General features: G+C 33.7%; 1 protein-coding gene across 6 annotated transcripts in view; it reads right to left on the reverse strand.

Annotated features, from left to right (window-relative positions):
• The window catches only part of LOC149769970 (uncharacterized), a 206,870-nt gene that overhangs the window by 36,880 nt on the left and 146,998 nt on the right, over positions 1–22,992 (reverse strand). For 5 of the 6 annotated variants that reach the window (XR_016418996.1, XM_089949582.1, XM_089949583.1 and 2 more), the window contains 7 exons: positions 22,368–22,560; positions 18,452–18,552; positions 17,624–17,717; positions 16,614–16,818; positions 15,431–15,484; positions 5,799–5,989; positions 906–1,255 (listed from right to left, as the gene is read on the reverse strand). Coding sequence is in view for 5 of the 6 variants with exons in the window: in XM_089949582.1 (XP_089805708.1) it covers positions 906–1,255; positions 5,799–5,989; positions 15,431–15,484; positions 16,614–16,818; positions 17,624–17,717; positions 18,452–18,552; positions 22,368–22,560 (1,188 nt within the window). In the remaining variant the exon portion in view is untranslated. The remainder of the gene's footprint in view (positions 1–905; positions 1,256–5,798; positions 5,990–15,430; positions 15,485–16,613; positions 16,819–17,623; positions 17,718–18,451; positions 18,553–22,367; positions 22,561–22,992) is intronic. The other variant, XM_089949581.1, reaches the window with a different exon arrangement.

Consider the following 22,992-nt stretch of genomic DNA (forward strand, 5'->3'; position numbering starts at 1 on the left):
TTATAAGTTTACCAAAACATTTATTGAAAAAAATAATAACAATGAATCAAAGCATCTGACTACACATTTAAAGCAATACAAGACTGAACTATTTTTCTAATCAAAAGCAGCATGCCTGAGAACAAAGAAAAATAGCAAAACATAGTGATCACTTTAGTAAACACACAAATTAGTAAGGGTACAATTTCACGATGTCTGAATTAGAATAGAAATCCCTACTGTAAAATCTGTATTCATGGACATTAAATTAGTAGGTATTAAGGGACTAATCAATGGCATATACAAATAATAAGCCACCATGAAAATTTGCAATTTCACAGTATCAGAAACATACATGAATGACAGACAAACAAACAAAAGGACAAAAGATTGATTATAATGAATGAATACAAATCAAAATACACAGTAGATTATGTGATGTATAAGAATTCAGTAGATTACCTCCAGCCAGCTGTCATTTAAATGGCTTCTGACCCCAACCCAACATTGAAATTGCTTCTACTGCCCACTAACCCATAGCCAGAAATTATGTTAAAAAAATACGCGTCTGTAGGGGGCAGTGTTATTTGATTAAACCATATCTGGTGGTGGATCAAATTTTTTAAATTGCTTCTTTTGAGGGTTGGGTGAATTTGAAAGTGCCTTCCCCATGGGGGGGTATATGTTTTACTGGAACAGCCCTTACAGCTTGGCGAAGTAGCAAGAATGAATTAAAAAAAATTATGAACAATTAAGAATACTATTAAGTTATCTGAAATCAAATCCTTGAAACTTAAACAGCAAGTCATGCTGGAGAGAATGAAGAAAATCCAATTCTTGCCCTTTGAGTAACCTAACCAATACTTCACAGCTCTTTTTCTTGCTGGAAGAAAGAAAGAAAGGCTTAGAGCAGATCAGTGTCACACCTGATTATCAGTGCCTTCAGTAGCATCTCCATCGGAGTCATTCCAAGACTTTGTATTTTCTTTCTTGTCCTCTATTGCCTCATGGGATTCCTCCTCTTTATTCTTATCCAAAGCAAACATCTTCCATGGGTCCAGCCTCACCACTTCAGCTGGGGATGTGAAAAACTTCGCCCTTGCAGAATTGAGGCTCCCTGGACTGGCTGGAGAAAGAACTGCGCTGCCACTGATGACCTCAAGCGAGCTTTTCTTGTCACTTCTAGATGAGGAATATGGCTCTGTTTTACTGTTAGTTGGTTCTGTAGACTCCCCCATATCAGTATCTTCATCCTCATCTGTCTCATATTCTGACTCTATATAAAAACCATAAAGGATGTTCTCACTATCGTTTTGTAAAATATACTTTTAAAAACAAAAGATTCTAAGGATATAAAAAAATGCATAAAACTTAGTTGCATTCACTGATTTATAAGTTGCAACCCGACTGTCACCAGGGAGTCCCAAACACTGTCAACTTGTTGGTATTTTGAATCATGTGAGTTTCTTCAGTAACATGGTCTGCAAAATTTGCATGAGCAAATGTGTTTTCAATCAACAGATGTCATGTAGTTCACCATCTTTGATAGTCCCAATAATTCCCATATTTTTGGCCTTAATTTGTTTGAATACATTTATACAAGAGTTGCTCCTTTATATTTGTTTAATTTGTTTTATAAATATTATAAATAGACATTGCAAGTAATGGATGTATACAACACTGAAATGGACTATTCAAGAAAGAGGGAACAGTCTGTTTGCTTGTTTATACTGAAAGCTTCCGTTTGCTTTGAAATAAAAAAGTTGACAGTGTTAGGGACCCCTTGGCAACAGCCTGGTTAGAAATTATAAGTCAATGAATGAAAATGACTTAGTTTTGTACATTTTTTATACACCTGATGCTTTTTGTTTTCAAAATTGCTAAGGGGGTACAAACATATGGGTGTGTGCAAATACTATAATACATCATACAAAAAACAACAATAAAAAAACACTTTTAGTTACTGATAACAATTGTTTTTCCTCATAGTTAACAGTAGCAATACATTTTTAATTCTAAATGTTATTATGTAATTAAAATACATTTTTATGATATTTAAATAAAGTAAAATAAGTTAACCCTTTACCTCATACAAGCGTCTTTGAAACCTCTACTCCATTCGCATGGAAGCGCCTTTTGACGCCTCTGCAAGATTCGCATAGAAGCGCCTTTTGACGCCTGCTGTAAACATCAGCCATTTTGAGATAGTTTTCGTAGCGCCACCTTCGGGGAAAACCCCCTTATTACATACTACATTCATTTCTGCGAATGACAATTACGTCAGATCACGTGGTCGCTATTCATGCACTGGTCGATATCTGCTATTTAAAGTAACTGGGTCGTAATCTCCACTCTCCAAAATGGCAGCTGCGGATTTCATTCAGTACGTACGAAGTTTTCACGATTAGAATAACAACCACGAAAGATTCAATAAATTAGGTAAAGGCTCTGATATTAATGTAGGCAGCAATTAGTTTTTATAAATTATCAAATTCAGATGACTTAGTGATATAGACGCACACGAAAACCTTGTAAATTTCGAGTATCGGAAATGGCAGCTACGGTTAGTCACGCGGCCTCACTGACATGACGGTGAACGAGTTCTCTCAAGATTTCGAAGCACATAAAAAAATTCTTCTGTGGAAAATAATTACACAGCTATAACAATCGGACATTACTCTTAAATTTTTCCACATATAATATATGTGTACCAAAAATGTAAAATGGTTAAAATTGTTGTTAAACGTAACATACACTAAATTGCTTAACAGTTCACAGGCAGGATTTCATTCAGTACTTACGAAGTTTTCACGAGAGAATCTCAACCACGAAAGATTCAATAACTTTGGTAAAGGCTATGATATTTATGTAAGCAGCAATTAGTTTTTATTGATTATCAAATTCAGATGACTTAGTGATGTAGACGCAGACGAAAAACGTGTAAATTTCGAGTATGGGAAATGGCAGCTACGGTCGGTCACGCGGCCTCACTGACATGACGGTGAATGAGTTCTTTCTCGATTTTAAAGCACATTAAATATTCTTCTGTGAAAAATAATTACACAGCTATAACAATTGGACTTTACTCTTCAATTTTTCCATATATAATAGATGTCTACCTTAAACGTAAAATGGTTAAAACTGCTGTTAAACGTAACACCACTACATTGCTTAACAATTCACAGGCATGCCTATGTGGATGCAGTCTGCTAGGTAACAGGTGTTCTATTTATAGCGTGCTGAACTTTGTCACTATGCTCTATGAGGTAAAGGGTTAACAAAATAAACAGCAAATAACATTTCTGAAAATGTATCCATACTAAAAACAAGAAACTTACTCAAACCATAACCATGTCATTAAGCATCAAAGTAACTCAGAGCATTGTTTTTGGGTTATGCTCCCATAATCCTCTATCATGAGGATAAATGAATGGAAAGATCAAAATTTGCTATGCAGTTTGAAATGATATGATCACTACATCATAACATACTGATTTTATACCACTTGTTACTTAAGCATAGTGTGCTATGCAATCTTGGAGAAAGACTGGACATAAAATGTCATCATTGTGACTTTTGTCTGTTATGAAGTTCATCCCCCTTCCCCCAACAAACACCAGAAAAATGTTTATACAATTTTAATTGTTATGTATATCTATGTTTTGTAACTTCTGTTACATGATTTTATCTAAAATTTTTAATTTTTATTCATGGCACTCAGTTACAGTTATTATCTTTAGTTATATTTTGCATATGTAACTAGGGTCCATTTCAGAGATATTAAAGAATGTAAAATTGCATAGGATCTATAAATAGTGTGCTATTTCTCCAAAATATTAAATAAGCACCAAAGAAATTATTCCAATATGAAGAAGGAGCATTTGGCTTTAATTTTGACTTTACAACACTATGAAGTAATTAATTCTGCTCCTTCTCTGATTCTTATATTCAGTGATCACAACCACCTTAAATTAAAAATCAGAGGTTGTTGGAACGGAGAATGATGCTGCAATAATATAACATCACCATTCAACACATCAAAGGAAAAGAAAATTTAATCACAGATGCATTTTCATGTGTATCGAGTTTTATATTGCTTTATTTTGTAGACAATTTTGTACATTCAACATCTTCCTGTTAATTTCATTATCAATATCATTTGTGAGTTTGATTAATATGGAAAAAGAAAGCTTTAATGCATAAATGTTTCTTTTCCTTATGAGGGGAGGTCTTAAATAGTATCATTTTTTATAACTTCTGATACATGATTTTATTTAATTTTTGTAAGTTTTATTCATGGTCATAAATTGCACTGATTATCTTTAGATTAAGCCTACATGACTAGGGACAGTTTTAGGGATATTAAAGAATGCAAAATTGCACAGGAACTATAATTAGATTTTCAAGTACATCTTGACAGTTAATAATAACATAATTATTAGTAAACATGTTTACAAGATTCTGCCTTTGTCCCACTGGACAGATCAGTCAGGTGGTATCTTAGAAGAATAAAGTTAATTCCTATTGAATGAGTTAGGTCACATAAATAGGTAGTTTGAAACAGAATAGTATCATCTGTCACATGGGGGTATGTTGTGAAAATAGAGTGGTAATAGAAGGTGTAAATAAAGAGAAAATTGAGTAATCAATTTTCATTCCAATTTTTAGAGTCATTCTTATTTCTTACGCCTGCAGACATGTTTCATGTTGTACTTGTACATTATTTAAAAGGAAAAACATTTGCTTGGACTATAACATGGAAACAGAAAGTGCTCATTCTTTTGTACAATAATATTAATCAAAGCAAATTTGATGAATTTTAAGATACTAATTAGATATTCAACTAAACTTAGTACAAGAAAATGCACAAAAACTTGTACATTTAGACCCTTAGCTATGTAAAATTATAAACTTTGAAAAGTTCAATTCTTCAGCATTTCAAAATCCTTGAATAGAAATAAAATTCTGACGCTAACAGAGGATAAAGTTCCAGTTCAAACTGGGGCCATAACTCAAAAACATCCGGTGGAACATTGTGAAACTTGACCTAGGTTTTCTGATCATAAAGCAACATATCAAATTTGGTTTGAATTCATGCTCTCCACAAGTTATAGAGAAAACTAAATTATGATTCAATAAAATGGCACAATTTCAAGTCAAACAGGGTTCATAACTCATATGTTACATGTTTTTGGACAATGATGAAAATAAGATCCTTAATGTAAAGCTTCATACTAGTGTTTCAAAGTTACTGACTGGAAACAATTCTCTAGTATGACATGAAAGAGCAGACCTACATGAATAATACTCTGACCATGTGACAGGACAGACCAGACACACATGGCTAGAACCCTGATAATGTGACAGGACAGAGCAGACCCACATGGCTAGAACCCTGATAATGTGACAGGACAGAGCAGACCCACATGGATAATACTCTGACCATGTGACAGGACAGAACAGATACACATGGGTAGAACCCTGATAAAGTGACAGGACAGAGCAGACCCAAATGGATAATACTCTGACCATGTGACAGGACAGAGCAGACCCACATGGGTAATACCCTGATCATGTGACAGAACTGAGCAGACCCACATAGATCATATTCTGACCATGTGACAGGACAGAGTAGATCCACATGGGTAATACCCTGATAATGTGACAGGACAGAGCAAATCCATATGGGTAGTACTCTCATCATGTGACAGGACAGGTCAGTCTGGCAGGGCTAATACCATATCACTCCCACATATATATCTATAGGATAAACGTAATTATCCTTCAAATACATATTTCTTGGTTATGACTTCTAATACCATCATTTTCTGTATCCTCTTCTTCTGGCTCTCCATTTGTCATTTCCTCATAGCCATTGTCTTTCACGTGTTTATGAAAGTCAAAGAGGTTGTCCTGGGACCTTCTCATACTCTCCTTCATCAGACAGATGGACTCTTCCAAGTGACCCTCATTGAAAAGGTCAACTGCCTCCTTTAACTCTTCATCTGACCTGAAACAAAGTTCTGCATTGTCAGTATTCTAAACAGTGATATTAACTCCGTACAAAACCAGAAATCTGCATCAAAAGCATCTCAGTACTCTCCTGCAGCCAATGTAAATATTATCATGCAGAAAGTAAGATTAGACCAAAGTGATCCTCAAAATGACATGTTTGCCCTTTTCTAATTCAAGTTTTGTAGGTATTTGGTTTATACAGTTTAACTCTTAACCTAGCTGAAATTTTAAATGTTACCTTTCAGTTGGCATGATATAGCTAGTATTCTGCCAACATAATGTTAAACCACCTACCCCCACAACATACCCACTCACCAACCTACCTGCCAAATGTGACAGAGCATAAAAGATTTCAAACTATAGAAAAAAATTCTAATATGGTTCCTAAAACCTTTTTTCAGAAGCTGTTATCATTGTCCACCTCTGGAAGCCTGATTTTACTAAACTTTAGTCACATGCTTCTGGTAGCCCTTGAGTGACAGCCAATACATACAAGCATAATTCATGCATTGATATTTACTTTGATTAGCCACTACAGCTGAGGCTTGCAGTGCACACATCTAAGTCCTATAATAATTCCCATATATAATATACAATTAACCTGCTGAGGGTAACTGATCACAATATGTTATACAGTCATAAATATGGAAAGTTACCAATGAATCAACATATTTATTCCTACTTTCCTTTGCACTGGTCTGCGAGAACCTTCAGAGTATGTTTAGATGTTTATACTATGGAAGAATCTATGCAGTCTTTAAACACAAAAACATAACTCATGCTATCAAAGCATACAATGTAGGTCACTGTGAACTTTGATTATAAGAGTGTAAACTAACAGAGACATGTCCAGTTATAAAGTTTCATGATCCAATCATAAATATTACCCAATAATTGAACTATAGACACAAAATTTACAGAAAGTCACTGGAGAATCAAATATAGGTCACATATCTATTTTTTAAAATAAGGATGTAGAACTTATCCCAGTATAATGGTATTCTTACAGGCAGTAAAAGTACGTGTTCATGCACTAAATGCAAAAGTTTAACATAAGCCACCAAAACGTGTGTGTGTGTGATTTGGATTTTTAATGTAGCTTTAACAATTTTTCAGTTATATCGCTTCTCTGTCTGCAGTGTGGCAGTTTATAGTGACGTGTAGCACCAGGGCATCATACACACGTGTGTGTGTTTGATTTAGATTTTTAACATAGTTTTTTTAAAAATCAGTCATATCACTACAATGTCTGCTGTGTGGCAGTTGATAGTGTTTTTAAAATTTTATTATTAAAATAGCTTTAAATATTTTTCAGTCGTATTGCTATGATGTCTGCAGTGGACCAGCTTATAGAGATGTCTAGCACTGAGGCATCATGCCGCAGACAACCAGGTCAACCAGTCCTAAATTAACCTCTTAATGCTGAGCATCTAGCGATGCAGCTGTTAGTACAATTTGTATATGTCTTTGGGATGACTCGGCCGGGGTTAGAACCTGTGACCTCCCATATCTGAGGCAGATGCTCTAACCACTAGGCCATCATTTAAGCTACCAAATTTTATATGTAAATAACAAAATTCATAATTTAATAAGTGATATATTACTTTGTTTTAAAGTTTTATTTTCCTTAAATAAATTCAGTGGCCTTTTGTCACCATTATAAGAGTGTATCAACAAATGACTTTTCAAGGTTGCATAAATCATAGTATGTAAACTTTAGACCCCTCAACCCCTCCCCTAAGAGGTAGACCCATGAAACCCACTCCTATTTCTTGCCTAGATGACTGGTTTCAACAGATATCCTTCTGCAGACTTATAATATCAGATGAAAAGTAATGATAGATAACCAGACAAGTTCATCACATATTCTCCTACTTGTCCTGGAATGACGAATGATGCACTGGCTGCATTTCTGTGGCTGTAGTTCAGATAATTGATCTAATGAAAACATGTCGATTCTCTCTGTTATCTTGTGTTTAAAATTTTGTCTCATTTTTCTTCAAGCAAAATGAAAGACATAGTAAGCATGATGTTTTCTGTTAGCAGCAGTGTTGGTGGTATCAAGCCAAAATATTTTGAAAAGAAGGTACGAGTATGAATACTCAAAGTAAGGGTACTTGCTTACTGTAGTATCATCAATTTTCGTGGAGGACCAATTTTTGTGGTTTTCATTGTTGCCCCAAACCACGAATTTAAATCCCCAACAAAAAATGAGTCACGTAGGATGATGCCCCCTCTCCCCATTTTCTAACAGTGATTCATTCCTAGCGATTAACACAACTACTAGTATTTAATAACTCAAGGTCAATACTGTAATCTGGAAATACTGGTTGCTTGAGAATATTCAATTTGGCCATAATCTTTATGGGTAGGTCTATACTAGCTCAAGTATGATCTCTGACCCTTCTGAGATGGGCTATCAGAATTATCTTGTAGTTGTGACCCCTTATTTTCTCATAATTTCAATATTAAGACTGGGGAGAGCAAAGCACTGACCCATAACCCCCTCCAATTTATTGATAGTACATCCATTCCTCAAGCTTCTGGCTCCAGGACTGGCAAGTGAAAGGTGGGGAGCTCGCAAGAAAGGTTGATCATCATATGCCCCCCAAAGCACACAAATGAGATGAAAAAGCCAGGGATGAAGGCAGCATTCCATACGAATAACCTGACCCTGTATGGACAGAACATCAGCTAGGATATTGTGTCAGCCAGGAATGTGTCTGATTTGCATGTTGAATTTAAAGTGATAACACCAACAAAGAAACTGCCAAACGAGTACACACAGATCAGGCAATTTGGTGCCACTGTTTGAGGAGGTAAGTCACCACTACAAAGTTGTCCACCATAATCAGATTTGGTCCTTCCAGAGGTGAAATGCATTACAGTAGCTTTAATTTCAAGAAAGATGACAAGAAGAGGCTGTACGCCTGGTCACCATTTGCCACTGACCAAGCTGAATCCCAGAAGCAAGTGGGTTCCCCACCCGTATGTACTGGCATCTGTACATATCATCATGTATGGTTGGTGTTTCTCTGGTGGAATTTGTCATAAGCAATTTGTGGTTGCACCAACAAAACAGGAATGATCATACCTCATCATTCAAGATATTGACCTTCTGGTCTAGTGGAATGGAAAAGGGGTGCCGGTGAACTAATCATTTATAATAGGCAGCCCAGCAGAATCAGATCTGCTGCCACATTGAGTAACCAAAGGAGATGCAAAAACTTTCTTGCTGAAATGATTCTCGCACACTGGTCAGCTTCAATACCAGTGTGTCAGAAGCATGGGTGGATGGAAAGATTTTCTGTTACCATCCTTATCAATATTGGCATGTGTGACCACTGAGTTCACCATACTCACAGTTTTTTTTAATAAAATTTCCATCCTCTCTCTCTCTCTCTCTCACACACACGCACACACACACACTGGCTAAATGGTTAGATCTATCACTAAGATCCCATAACTATAGATATTTGAGATGTCCCAACACCAAATAATAATGCTGACAAGGGAATGGCATTAACATTTCCATTAGCTAAGCACATTATACTCCGTACTTCATTTTAGTGGGGAAAAAATCAAAGGCTGCTGTGACAATAGGAATACCAAGTTGAACATCTGATTGAAGATGAACACGGTTAAAAGAGCAAAATAACAAAAACTATAATAAAATTGGTATTACTTATTTCATAAACTTAAAGATATTGTCAAGAAGCACACTAACAAGACTTTCTTTGGAGTATTTATTTAAGAAAAAGATAGTGGGATTACTGTCACAAATACCTCTGTAACCGGCTCTACCAATCATTTGCCTACAAACTTGATTTCCAATAAATTCAACATCCATACCACTAAATTAATTAAAAAAAAAATTAGCTTTGGGAGTGACAAGACAAGGCATATATAATGGTGTTTTGCAGAGAATTCATTGGATGGGAATAAAGCTTCACTCTCAACACACAGTAAGAAACATTTAGCAAATCAAACAAGATCAAGCAAGTCTGAAATTCTTACTAAAAGAAACACTTGTCTTCAATTTTCAATAAAGATAATAATCATAACTAGCATGATTTATATGATTACATAACAGTAAAATGTCTTTCAAAACCCATTTATATTGACAATGAAAGTAACATGCAAACCACTATTCATTTCAATGCATATAAATGATCAAATTCACATTCCTTAGAAATTTAGTTTTTTATGCTTGTACAATGTAATTAGAGAAGACAAACAAAGGATGAGCACTATATACTTATTATAAGTCATGCAGACTACTTTATCCAACACTGATTTTTCTACTTAATATGACCTGATGAAAAGTTGGTCAACACAATTTTCTAAACTTTTCTTGTTATAAATCCATGCAATAACTATTTTCAATTCCCCTCAAGATATTAAATTCTAGGACATTTAGGTTCAGTAGAACTTAAAGTGAATTAAGTTGGTCCTTCCCATGCATAGCATGCTATATTAGCATAGAAGTCAAATGTGTACTGATTTTATCTTGTTACCTGTCTTGATTCTAATTATAAAAAAAGAAACAAGTAACTGTGCAAATGAAAACTATCCAGCAATTTGACACTTACTTTGCTCAAACCGCTAGTTAAATAGCTTACACTCTATCTTCCTTTAATGTATCTAATTACAGTTAAATAGCTTACACTCTATCTTCCTTTAATGTATCTAATTACAGTTAAATAGCTTACACTCTATCTTCCTTTAATGTATCTAATTACAGTTAAATAGCTTACACTCTATCTTCCTTTAATGTATCTAATTACAGTTAAATAGCTTACACTCTATCTTCCTTTAATGTATCTAATTACAGTTAAATAGCTTACACTCTATCTTCCTTTAATGTATCTAATTACAGTTAAATAGCTTACACTCTATCTTCCTTTAATGTATCTAATTACAGTTAAATAGCTTACACCCTATCTTCCTTTAATGTATCTAATTACAGTTAAATAGCTTACACCCTATCTTCCTTTAATGTATCTAATGACAGTTAAATAGCTTACACCCTATCTTCCTTTAATGTATCTAATGACAGTTAAATAGCTTACACCTATCTTCCTTTAATGTATCTAATGACAGTTAAATAGCTTACACCCTATCTTCCTTTAATGTATCTAATGACAGTTAAATAGCTTACACCCTATCTTCCTTTAATGTATCTAATGACAGTTAAATAGCTTACACCCTATCTTCCTTTAATGTATCTAATGACAGTTAAATAGCTTACACCCTATCTTCCTTTAATGTATCTAATGACAGTCAAATAGCTTACACCCTATCTTCCTTTAATGTATCTAATGACAGTTAAATAGCTTACACCCTATCTTCCTTTAATGTATCTAATGACAGTCAAATAGCTTACACCCTATGTTCCTTTAATGTATCTAATGACAGTCAAATAGCTTACACCCTATCTTCCTTTAATGTATCTAATGACAGTTAAATAGCTTACACACTATCTTCCTTTAATGTATCTAATGACAGTTAAATAGCTTACACCCTATCTTCCTTTAATGTATCTAATGACAGTTAAATAGCTTACACTCTGTATACCTTTAATGTATCTAATGACAGTTAAATAGCTTACACTCTATCTACCTTTAATGTATCTAATTACAGTTAAATAGCTTACACTCTATCTTCCTTTAATGTATCTAACTACAGTTAAATAGCTTACACTCTATCTACCTTTAATGTATCTAATTACATTACAAACCAGTTAGATAATTTCCCTCTCTTTTTTTACCAATGGCAAGCAACAAAAGTATTTTCAAAAGTTTCATACTTTGAAATGTTCATAAATGTAAGATTCTTTACATCAAATGATGCAATGTGCAATACGTATTTAACATGAGATGAAAGTGGGCCCAAGATCACTCACCAGACTGACCTCTACCTAAATGCCAAATGCATTAAAAGTAGGCCAAATACATGAAAAGTAGGCCAAAAATATGGGTCAGCAGGATGGTTTCTGTTGCATTTTTCCAGCACTGTAAGTTGCATGTTATAAAAACAAATGTTTCAAGTTTTCTATAGCTTATGTGATGGCACAGCATGTTTATTTTTCACAAAAAGTGTTTAAAAAATTCTATTTTATTTGTTTAGTAATGCCAGCAATATTTGAAGGCAGAATTACATCCTTTGTATAAGTCTGAAAGGTATTCAGATTTGGTCAAACTCTGTTCAACAGTTATTTAGAATAAGTTACTTAAGGTTTTCTTGATTTAATTTCTGATGGCAGTTTGGCATCGATTGTATAAAATAATAGGCCATCATGCCATGAGGTTTTCTGGTCACATTATATTCAGTGATTTGGGACAATAAATAATATGCTGATTAAAACAAATTTTAGAAACAAAATATTATGGTGGATCAGCATCATTTGTAAAAACTTGAAAGGTTTTCATGCCATGATACTTTCAGTCAAGTTTAGTCAAATTCTATCCAAAGAGTTTTAGAAGTCAAAAGGATTTTCTATTTTTAGTAATGTCTGTCATATTTGATGGCAGATTAGCAACTTTCTTTTACAAATCTGAAAGTTGTCATGTCAGGATAATTGGTCAAATTTAATCAAACTCTGGCAGATTTTGTTGTTGTTGATGATGAAGACACTTAAAGGTTTCTGTATTTGAGTAACTGGCCATACCATACTGCATGCAGTTCTGCCTCATTTTTACGATCATAAATGGTATTTTTGATAGGATGCTCTGTGCCAAATATTTAATAGTCAAAACTGGTCATTTGGTTCATTAAAGAAAGTTGAAAATAGCAATTTTAATTAATGATGAACGAATTTGTCTACTTTTGGTTATGGTGGATCGTCGCTGTATGTATAAACCTGAAAGAGATTCATGCCAAGATGCTTTCCGTCAAACCTGATCATCTTGTTCAATGGTTTTGAAGGAGATTTAAACATTCTTCTACTTTTAGTAATGGCAGTTTTTTACATGATGGATTGATATAAACTGTATAAAGTTCAAAGGACTTTATGCTAGGATGCTCTATGACAAATTTGGTTGAAACTGGTCTCATGGCTTTTGAGAAGTTGAAAATAATGACCTATGAAACACACTAAGATTCAGTTGGCTTCCTGACCAGGTTAGTTACAAAAATTGCAAAATAGTGACTGGACTTTTCAACAAATCTGGATACTCTGCATATTATACTTTTCAGTAAATGCTGGATACTTTGGATATTATACTTTTCAGTAAATACTGGATACTTTGGATATTATACTTTTCAGTAAATACTGGATACTTTGGATATTATACTTTTCAGTAAATAATGGATACTTTGGATATTATACTTTTCAGTAAATGCTGGATACTTTGGATATTATACTTTTCAGTAAATACTGGATACTTTGGATATTATACTTTTCAATAAATCTGGATATTTGGATATTATGCTTGTATCTCACATGACACCATTTGTGATATCATGTTAGTGAATATTTGGAAAGAAATGTGACATGGGCTAATGAATCTAAAGAATAAAGCAGTCATATGAAGAAATATTCCAATAATCTGATACATTTGTATGTATAAACTGAACATAATTTGGGGATTACAGTCTATTAAATTTATTGATATGACTATATCTAAATCCATTGTTTATAACAATGTTATCTCTACAGTCATATGCACAAAACATATCATTGCCTGAATAGGAAAAAGTTCTGATCCTCACGGAACATTCATTTCAAATATATAATATTGTTCAGACTTACAAAATACATTTGTATATTAACTTCAGTTGAAATCATTTTTATTTCTGGAGGAAAGCGAGTACATTATTAGACATAAATCCTACTGGGAAGGAAACTTCTATAAAGAAATCTATATCTGTTGTCATCATCAACACTGTAATGCAAAGCAAACATGCTTAATTCAATATGGCACTGCTAAACACAAGTTGTTTCAAAAACAAGTGTTGTTTCAGTGATTGTGGTTGCAGTCATCAGTAACATTATCTCTCTTTAGTACATTATCATCCATCACTATGTTGCAAAACAGCCATGCAAATCAGTCTGGCAATGCCACAGTGGGTGATATGCTGACATAATTCCTCTATATAATAATCACCATTGTCTCCATGCAAATCACAGTCTGGCAATGCCACAGTGAGTGATATGCTGACATAATTCCTCTATATAATAATCACCATTGTCTCCATGCAAATCACAGTCTGGCAATGCCACAGTGGGTGATATGCAGACATAATTCCTCTATATAATAATCAACATTGTCTTTATGACCATCATTCACTATGTTACACAAATCTAATTCTGACACAGAGAGAGGGAGCACCAACATTACTCCTTTTTCATTTTAGTGATCTCTGTCATTGTAACTTTTGTCACCATTATCATCATCATCATCATCACTCAATCAATGTAGCAAAATACTTACAAATATTTCATTATTCCACTGTCAGATTTGCACAAAAGCATTACTTTTTAATTAAACTTGCATCATCATCATTAACTTTTCGCAAAATAGCAATGCTAATAAAATTCTATCACTGCCATTGTGGGTGTTTTCACACAATCAAAGTACTGATAATACTGATGGATTAGAGGTTTCAAGTTATACTTATTTACATCAGGTCAGATGCTGCTATTCATAGAAATTATTACAATTTTGAACATCCTGCTTTCAGTAATCTTTACATTTTTCTATTTTTTTCCTTCTTTTTTATGTCACTACACAATTTATATCAACATCTGAATTGTTACATTTTTTATTTTTTTCCCTTCTTTATTTGAATATGTTGCCACATGATTTATATTAACATCTATTTGAATTATTCCTGAAGGAATTATGATTTCCTTTCAAAAGCATTATTATTGTTTCAAGCATTACTATTTGAGAGATAATTATTATAATGCGTAATCACTGACCTAAATTCTACTTGCCTCTCTTGAGACAATTTTTTTATATACCTAAATACCAATGATCTAAAAATGTTACTAATTGTAGCAAGATCATAATCAATTTAAGCAATACAAACAATATTTCAGAGTGAATGAACATTAAGGGGTAGTGAAATTCCTCCGTGCCAAAAAATAAAGAGCTTCTCAATAACTAAACTCATCATTGCCATTATCACAACTATCATCTTCATCCATCAGAATTTTACAAAACTGTCATGCTGATCTCATTCTTGCACTGCTACAAGGGGATGTTCCACAAAATAACTCCTTGAAATATAAACACATATTAACCATAGAATTTTACAAAACTGTCATGCTGATCTCATTCTTGCACTGCTACAAGGGGTTGTTCCACAAAATAACTCCTTGAAATATAAACACATATCAACTTATACTAAACCATACAATTCTGCATACATATTTGCAACTAATCTCAAATTTGCATATGCATCACACAAGCTTGCCAAAAATAATTACCACTCATAGAGAATTGAGGCCAAGTCTGCATCAGAGCACTCAGAAAGGAAATCACTGAAAACATACAGTGGATGAAATAACCGAAAGACTTTTGATAACATTTTGGCACAAAAATAGGCATTAATTTATTGAGTACATGTAAAATGTTGAATTTTTTTTAAAACAGACAAACCTGATGAACTGAAAGACATTGACATGTCTCTAGAAACAAGAGTGCTGTGAACTGTAAATGATACGCCACACTGTACTTAACAGTCATCTATGTAAATAAATTAAATTTTGTGCAAAAACCATTCGTCAAGTTAGTAACTCTGACCACTGACCTTTTGTCCCCAAAATAAAAAGGCTTCTGCCTTGGGAGGTCCCAAGTGCAAGCAATCCACAAAAGTTTGGCAGAGGTCTCTTATGTAGAACTGAAGTTATTTTGTAAAGACAATTTTGTCTTCTTTCTGTCACAGTGACATTGACCTTTGACCTTTCGATCCCAAAAATCAAAAGGCTTCTTCCCCAAGTGTAAGCCATCCATAAAGTTTGATCCAGTCCAGATATGTGATGTGAAACTAATGTTTTTGTGTGGAAACAATGCTCTTTCTCTCAGTCAGTAACCTTCACCTTTGACTTTCTGACACCGAAATTCAGAAGGTTGGTAAATGTATATGGTGCACAACTAAAGGTTATTATGTGATAATGAAACTGGTACAAGATATATGATAGACAGATGGATGAAAGGGCAGACAAGGGAATGGACAACATCATAACAAATAACACTCTACCTCACAGCAGGTTTATACAAGTTTAGCTTGGAAATCCAAATTAAAATAAATCTGCAATAAGTTCTGAGCAGAAATATTTCAGTATACAGGTCTATGTTAAAGAAGAAAGTTTTGAGATTTAATACCCATTGTATGTTTAAAATCACCTTAGAGAAAGAGATCATTTAAAAGTAACCTCAAATATGACTGTCAAATTTCATAATTATAATGTACATTTATATAATAATAAAAAATTAAAAAGGATACAACTCAAGGAAGTTATTTCCTTGAATGTTTTGAATTTCGGGAACTTTACTTTAAAAAAACTATGGGAAATGGGGATGCCATCAAAACTGAAGAAAAAAAGTTAAAAAACACAAGTCAATTATTATTAATCAACTGAAAGTTTTTAAAATTGAAAAAGAACTTACTCTAAATCTGAATCAGTATCACCCTCCTCTTCATCCATGAATATGTTGTCCATAGAGACGGAGGCTAGAAGATTGTACTCAGTCTGTTCCTCCTCACTCTCCTCGGGCAGCCCATTAATGGTGTTCTCAAACTCTATTCTCTCTGGAGTCTTCAAACTACCACTGAGATCTTCTGGTACAGCCAATGACTTTGGCATCAAGGGGGCTGGGGTCAAAAAAAGAACTTACAGTTTAACCCACAAATTCTCACCACAAGAGTAGGAATTCCTCATCCCACATCAAAAGCTTATTACGACTCATTTATCTTATATTTCTTAATAAAAACAAGAACTTATAACAAGCTGACAAGAGTCCTCATTTGGATGTAGCTATACAACTATGGTGTATCTACCAAAACCTTTATTCATCAGAGAATAAGAAGTTCAGTTTACAACATACCGAAGACTTTGCTGTAAACTAGATTTGCTGTTAATATTAAATGGCCAGAAAAAATGCTGAGGTCACGAACATGATGATACCTCTAATTGTCAAAGAGTACACTCAAATGGAATATATGGCTTTCTCACATGGGCTAACTATACCATACAATCACTAACTGTCAATGAGCATACTCAAATGGGATATATGGCTTTCTCACATAGGCTAACTAATCCATACAATCACAGAAATAAAAGAATACACAATTCATTAGGCATAATTTGTGCAACAGTATACATTATAGTATTATATTACAGTATCTGTGCTAATTACATATACAGTATCTGTGCTTATCTGATATTTGTTACTGATAATGTTTTAGCTTCATGTTAAACAAAATGCAAAACGGTATGAGTAGTTTTATCTAAAACAGTTGTGTACAAACTCAACATATGTCTATGTTTGTTGCAAGATTTTCCCATAAATTTACTAACAGTTATCTAAACCAGTTCCAAATTTATGAAAATTATCAGTGACGGTCAAAATATTATTCAAGATAATGCATGTCTCAAAAAATAAATCCGCATCTATACCTGGTGTACCTTTCTTTGGTGACCTTGTATTTGGTGTGCACATTTTTGGTGGAGTCAGACCAGCCTCATCTGCTGAGTCAGTTGGAATGTTCTCCTGAAAGAAGAAATCAGGTTTTGAATTGTATGCAGTTTTACTTAAGTACTCATTGTCAGTTCCATATTTTTAAATGCTAATCAAAATGTAGCATACTTCCCCACCAACTTTAGCATATTTCTATTATATGCAATTAGGATTAATGATTGATACACATTTAGTTGAAAGAGCAATTTCCAAGTGGGCTTATAACTGGACCCACATCCAAATGAAAAATATTTCAAAATCATACAGAATTCCCAATTTTTGAATCTTAAAAGTTTGTTCCTTACTGGATGAATTCCAAAAACCCTAGCAAATTTCCTCAAGAGAAATATTAAAAAAATCATTATATTTTTTTGTCTTTTATCTTACAAATTATGTTGATAAATAACTTTTCATCTCCAAAAGCCAGCAAAAGTGTTACTTCAATATGAAGATGATTCATTTGCTCCTTCAAAACCGAATAATTTAGAGTGTATACTCTATATCAACACTGTCTGGACTATAGCACTTTTAAAGACGGATACACTCCAGATATAATCTACATCTTCTATACATCTACCATTACATTCTTTGCAGGCTTTGTGTCATATGCCAGTAATAAAACCTTCATTTGCCATAAAATGTATGTATTTAATTTATATTTTTAAAAATCTTTCAACAAAGAAACAATGATTTTTTTCTTGTTATTTTAAGATCCAGATTAATGAATATTCTATACATGTAAGACCTATACCATTTATCAAACTTACTTTGGAAACAACTTCATTTCTGGCACCAGGGCTCCTCTTTCTCTTAGATCTGCCGACACGACTCTCTGCTCGTGCATGGCGGAAACAGAAGAATCTGATTGCTGTCAAGATGAAAGAAGAACAGTTAACTGATGAATCAGAATCGATCATATTAAGAAAATTTCATAGACCTTTCCACATATTCACTGGGAATACACAAGAATACTATATAACATTTGTAAATGGAACACTCATTTTGAACCCAAGCCCAAACATTTCTTCATCTTTATATGCTTCTCTGATTTCATACTGGATACAGAAAAATGATGTGTTCAAACAAAAGTCGCACTCTTTCACTATCATATACATACACTTGTACACTAAAACCCTTTAAGCTCCAAGTAGCCAAGTGGTCTAAGGTACTTGCCTTAACAGATCACTGATATCTCACCTCTGTCCTTGTAGGTTTGAATCATGGGGTTTGGAGAGCATGAGTATGTGAGAAAGCTTGCAAAGTGGCTTCCATAGGTTCCTGGTTCTTCCTGGGATTGTTCCAGGTTCTGACTCCACCAGATATTATGGCCTATCATGTGATGAAAAATGTTATTAAACCAAAAAACAACAACATAAACCCTTAATTCATGTTACGGAAGTCCATTTGTGTACCTAAATGCTTACTTTCTAGCCTGAATTACATGATTAGCACAAAACAAAAGTATCTCTGATACACACCAAAAGTCTCCATTCACGCTAAGTCCATTGTTGCAAAACCAATTTTTACCATGCAGCCTGAATGACATGTCTAGTACAAGTTACCATTTTTTCTGTCGTTCTTTCTTTCTCTTTCATACGAATGCACATAAAAACACTAAACTCACGTAAAGGAAGTCCATTTGTGCAGATGAATGCTTACTGTGAAGTTTGAATGACACGAACAGTACAAAAACAAGTCTTTCTCTCCATCTCTCCATCATTTGTTACCTCTCTCTCTCTCTCTCTCTCTCTCTCTCTCTCTCTCTCTCTCTCACTCACTCACTCACTCACTCACACACACACAATGAATTCATGTTAAGAAGTCCACTTGTGTAAAAGCATTGCTTACAGTGCAGCTTGAATCATGTTCACTTTGCTATGATGCCATCAAAATGAAGTAATTTTTTACCTAGATAAATCATAGTACTTGGAACTCTGGGAGAAACTGGACATAATAGACTATGGCTGCAACTTCTGTCATGTACAAAATAATGAACAGGAGTACTGTCAACAGCACATTTTATGCCCTCCACATGTTTCACTCTGTAGGCACTAATAGTATATGGTTTACTTGAGATATTAGTGATCAACAGGTATCAATGACCACACCCTTTGATCAAGGTATGAAGTTCATGACCAGAAACCATTACTTATTGATTAATTTACAATGAACAAAAATCTTTAGACTCAAGAATTTAACATTTCTTTATTACCCTAAGTACAAGCCCGTCAAAACATTTGGTCAAGCAAATTATTTAAAAACAAAAGTTATTCTCCAAAACCCTTTTTTTAAAATAAAAATGACAGTGACTCTGACTTTTGACCTTTTTATCCCCACAAACTTTGATCCAGGTAATAAGTCAAGAAATGAAGTTATTAAGCAAAAACCACTTTACTTTTTTCAGTCACATTGATCTTAAATATTTACAATTTTGAAAATGAAATCATGAGAGAGCTTTGTTATACAAGTCATCCCTAAACTTTGGTGAAGGTATATGTTAATTACTGAAATTTCTAAGCATAAACCATTTCAGTTGGTGACCTTGAATTTTGCCTACAATCAATAGGCTTTTCCTAAACTGAAGTGCAAGCCATCCACCAAGTTTGGTCCAGTTCTGTGACATACAATTATTACTGTACGGAAATGTTTTTCTTTGTCACAGTGACCTTGATTGTTGATCTTTTGACCCCAAAGTTGAAAAGGGTCTTATTCACCACAAGTGCAAGCCACATACAAAATTTGGTAGCAGAAAATTTAGTACATGTCAAATGCAGAGAACTAGAGTTATTGTGCAAAACCATTTTTCTTCTTTCAGTCAGTGACCCCTCATTTGACCTCCAAATTGATAGGTTTTTTTAATTAGCCCCAAGTGCACACCATTCCCAAAGTTTGGTAACTGTACATTCTGGAGAACTGGAGTTATTGTGTCGATACCGTTTCTCTTACTTCAGTCACCGATCTAGACCTCTGACTTTTTTATCCTGAAACAGGTTGGCTTCTCCCTTACCTGAAGTGCAAGCCATCCACAAAGTGTAGTATAGGTCTGTGATACTGAAATAATACTACTGTAAGAAAATCAATGATCTTCTTTCAGTCAGTGATCTTGACCACTGACATAATAACTCTAAAATCTCTATGATTAACACTATGTACAAGCAAATAGGAAAAGCAAACAGACATGGTCAAAACATAATACACTCTACCAAAATGGTAGACATGTAAAAAGAAATATGCGTATACAATTTCAGTAACTGCACTAACAGTCTGCATACATGACAACCACCCACCCCGAGGTATAAGAGTAATTATTGCTATTATAACTGCCAAACAAACGTAATCTGGGCGTAAAAAGTGTAGCCTATATATTACATGTCAGAATCAAAACACATATTAAAAAGATACATTTATTTTTGCTACTAACCCCCCTGTCACAAAGGACAAACTCTATAAAGATTAGAACCAGAATGCAAACACAAAATATGATGATAAAAATAATTTATATTCAACATTCACTTTAACTAGTCTACATGTTTAACTTTCACTGAATGATCATGAACTTGAATTTTAAATTAGGCATTATCATGTGCTCAGTGTGCTGTACTATATTACTCTCACATTCTTCTTTTAAAGATTGAAGAGCAGTGTTGATTTGTCCTTTTTTCTGATCTGACATATTTTGAAGTTATTTTGAAGTTTGGGAAGGTCCATCTACTCTAGCATTTTCTGTCATATAACATCAACAACTTGCACCGTAAAGCATTTTGTTTTGTGGTGCCACTTTTTTTAAAAGCATAGACTGGTCTGCTTTTTTTGGAAATGGGATATATATATATATATATATATATATGCTATAAAAAGCAAATAAAGGAAGTGCTCTTATGCTTTTCTTATACAATAGTCATCTTTTTAAGAATATATGAGTGGATTTATGAGTGGAATTAAAGAGGTGATAATAAAAATGACAAAAATAACTTGTTATTGCTTTATTTTTATTTTAGTTTTCTTGAAACAATAAAGCAAAATACATATAAATAATAATTTGATGAAAAAAGCAAAATGATTACACAAAAAGTGTAATGGTTGGCGTGTACAAGTCTGGTGAACTAAAGTCTTTGAAAAATATGACAGCCTTGAAAATCTTTTTTTGATTTATAGCCTGCCATAAATTGGCTGTGCAGGCATGCTGTTGTGAAAAAAGAATGTGATCTGATTAAATGTGTCATACTGAATAATGTCACTCAACAACACACATTTTTTGGTGCAGACCAATCTATGCTTTTCAAGCTGTGCAAGTTTTATGAATTTTTGAAAACTCATTCCACGCAGAGCCTTAGGAAACACACATTAATCTATGCATTTTTAAGAGACTTTGGACTGCTTGGAAACTTAACCTATGTAAAAATATACAATATACATGTTAAAAACTCCAATTTTCACTAAGTTAAATACTCCAATATTTTGAAAAGAAATCGTTTTTAAGACATAGCAATAACTTTTTACTAAACAATCTGGATTTCTCATTCAAACATGGTTTCTCTGGCAACCATATCTTGTACCTCACAAACTGCATTCTTTATTCACAAAAATCATTAATTTTCTTGAAACTTTTGCAATTTATTCAATAATATAATAATGGTAAAATCATTTTCAGTAACCAACAAGTCAGTAAAAATTTTGCCATACCATCCCCATAGGAGTTTCTGTCCACACTATAACTGCTGAGGTTCAGTGTGCAATCACAGAAGTCACAACGTAAACACTGCCGGTGGAAGAACACTCCTTCAGCCATCATCCTCTCCATGATATATACCCTCTTCTTACAGAAGAAACAGAATTCACTAGCTGGCTGGGCCGCAAGCAGCGTTGGTTGTCCTTTCTACAAATACAGCATGATGTACAAATAAATTGGAGAAGTTCCAAACCCATAAATATTCAACTCTGTTAGGGAATTATTATTCAATTATTCAATGTTGGATTGAATTTTAAGCCACTCATAAAACTATGTTCAAATAGACTGGACAAGCTGCAAGAAGTCATTCTGATTACTGCAAGGAGCCATTCTGAATACTGTTAAAATCATGGTTTAATCTGCAAAACTAGACCTTTGTTTGTAAAGCATGCATGACCCACTGAAGACATACAGACTGAAAGTACAAGTAAAAAATTCAAATTTTTAGAAACAAAATCTGAAGTATTACTATAATTCTAATTAGGTTACCAATATGTAATTATGCATACCTCATTTCATCACGTCTATATGAAGTAGTGGCTGATTAATCATGCCAACAAAATTTTCATTAAAAAAGTA

The sequence above is a fragment of the Sinohyriopsis cumingii genome, unplaced genomic scaffold, assembly GCF_028554795.1.
Source record: "Sinohyriopsis cumingii isolate HCF-2022 unplaced genomic scaffold, ASM2855479v2 utg002916l, whole genome shotgun sequence".
Taxonomy (NCBI): Eukaryota; Metazoa; Mollusca; class Bivalvia; order Unionida; family Unionidae; genus Sinohyriopsis; species Sinohyriopsis cumingii.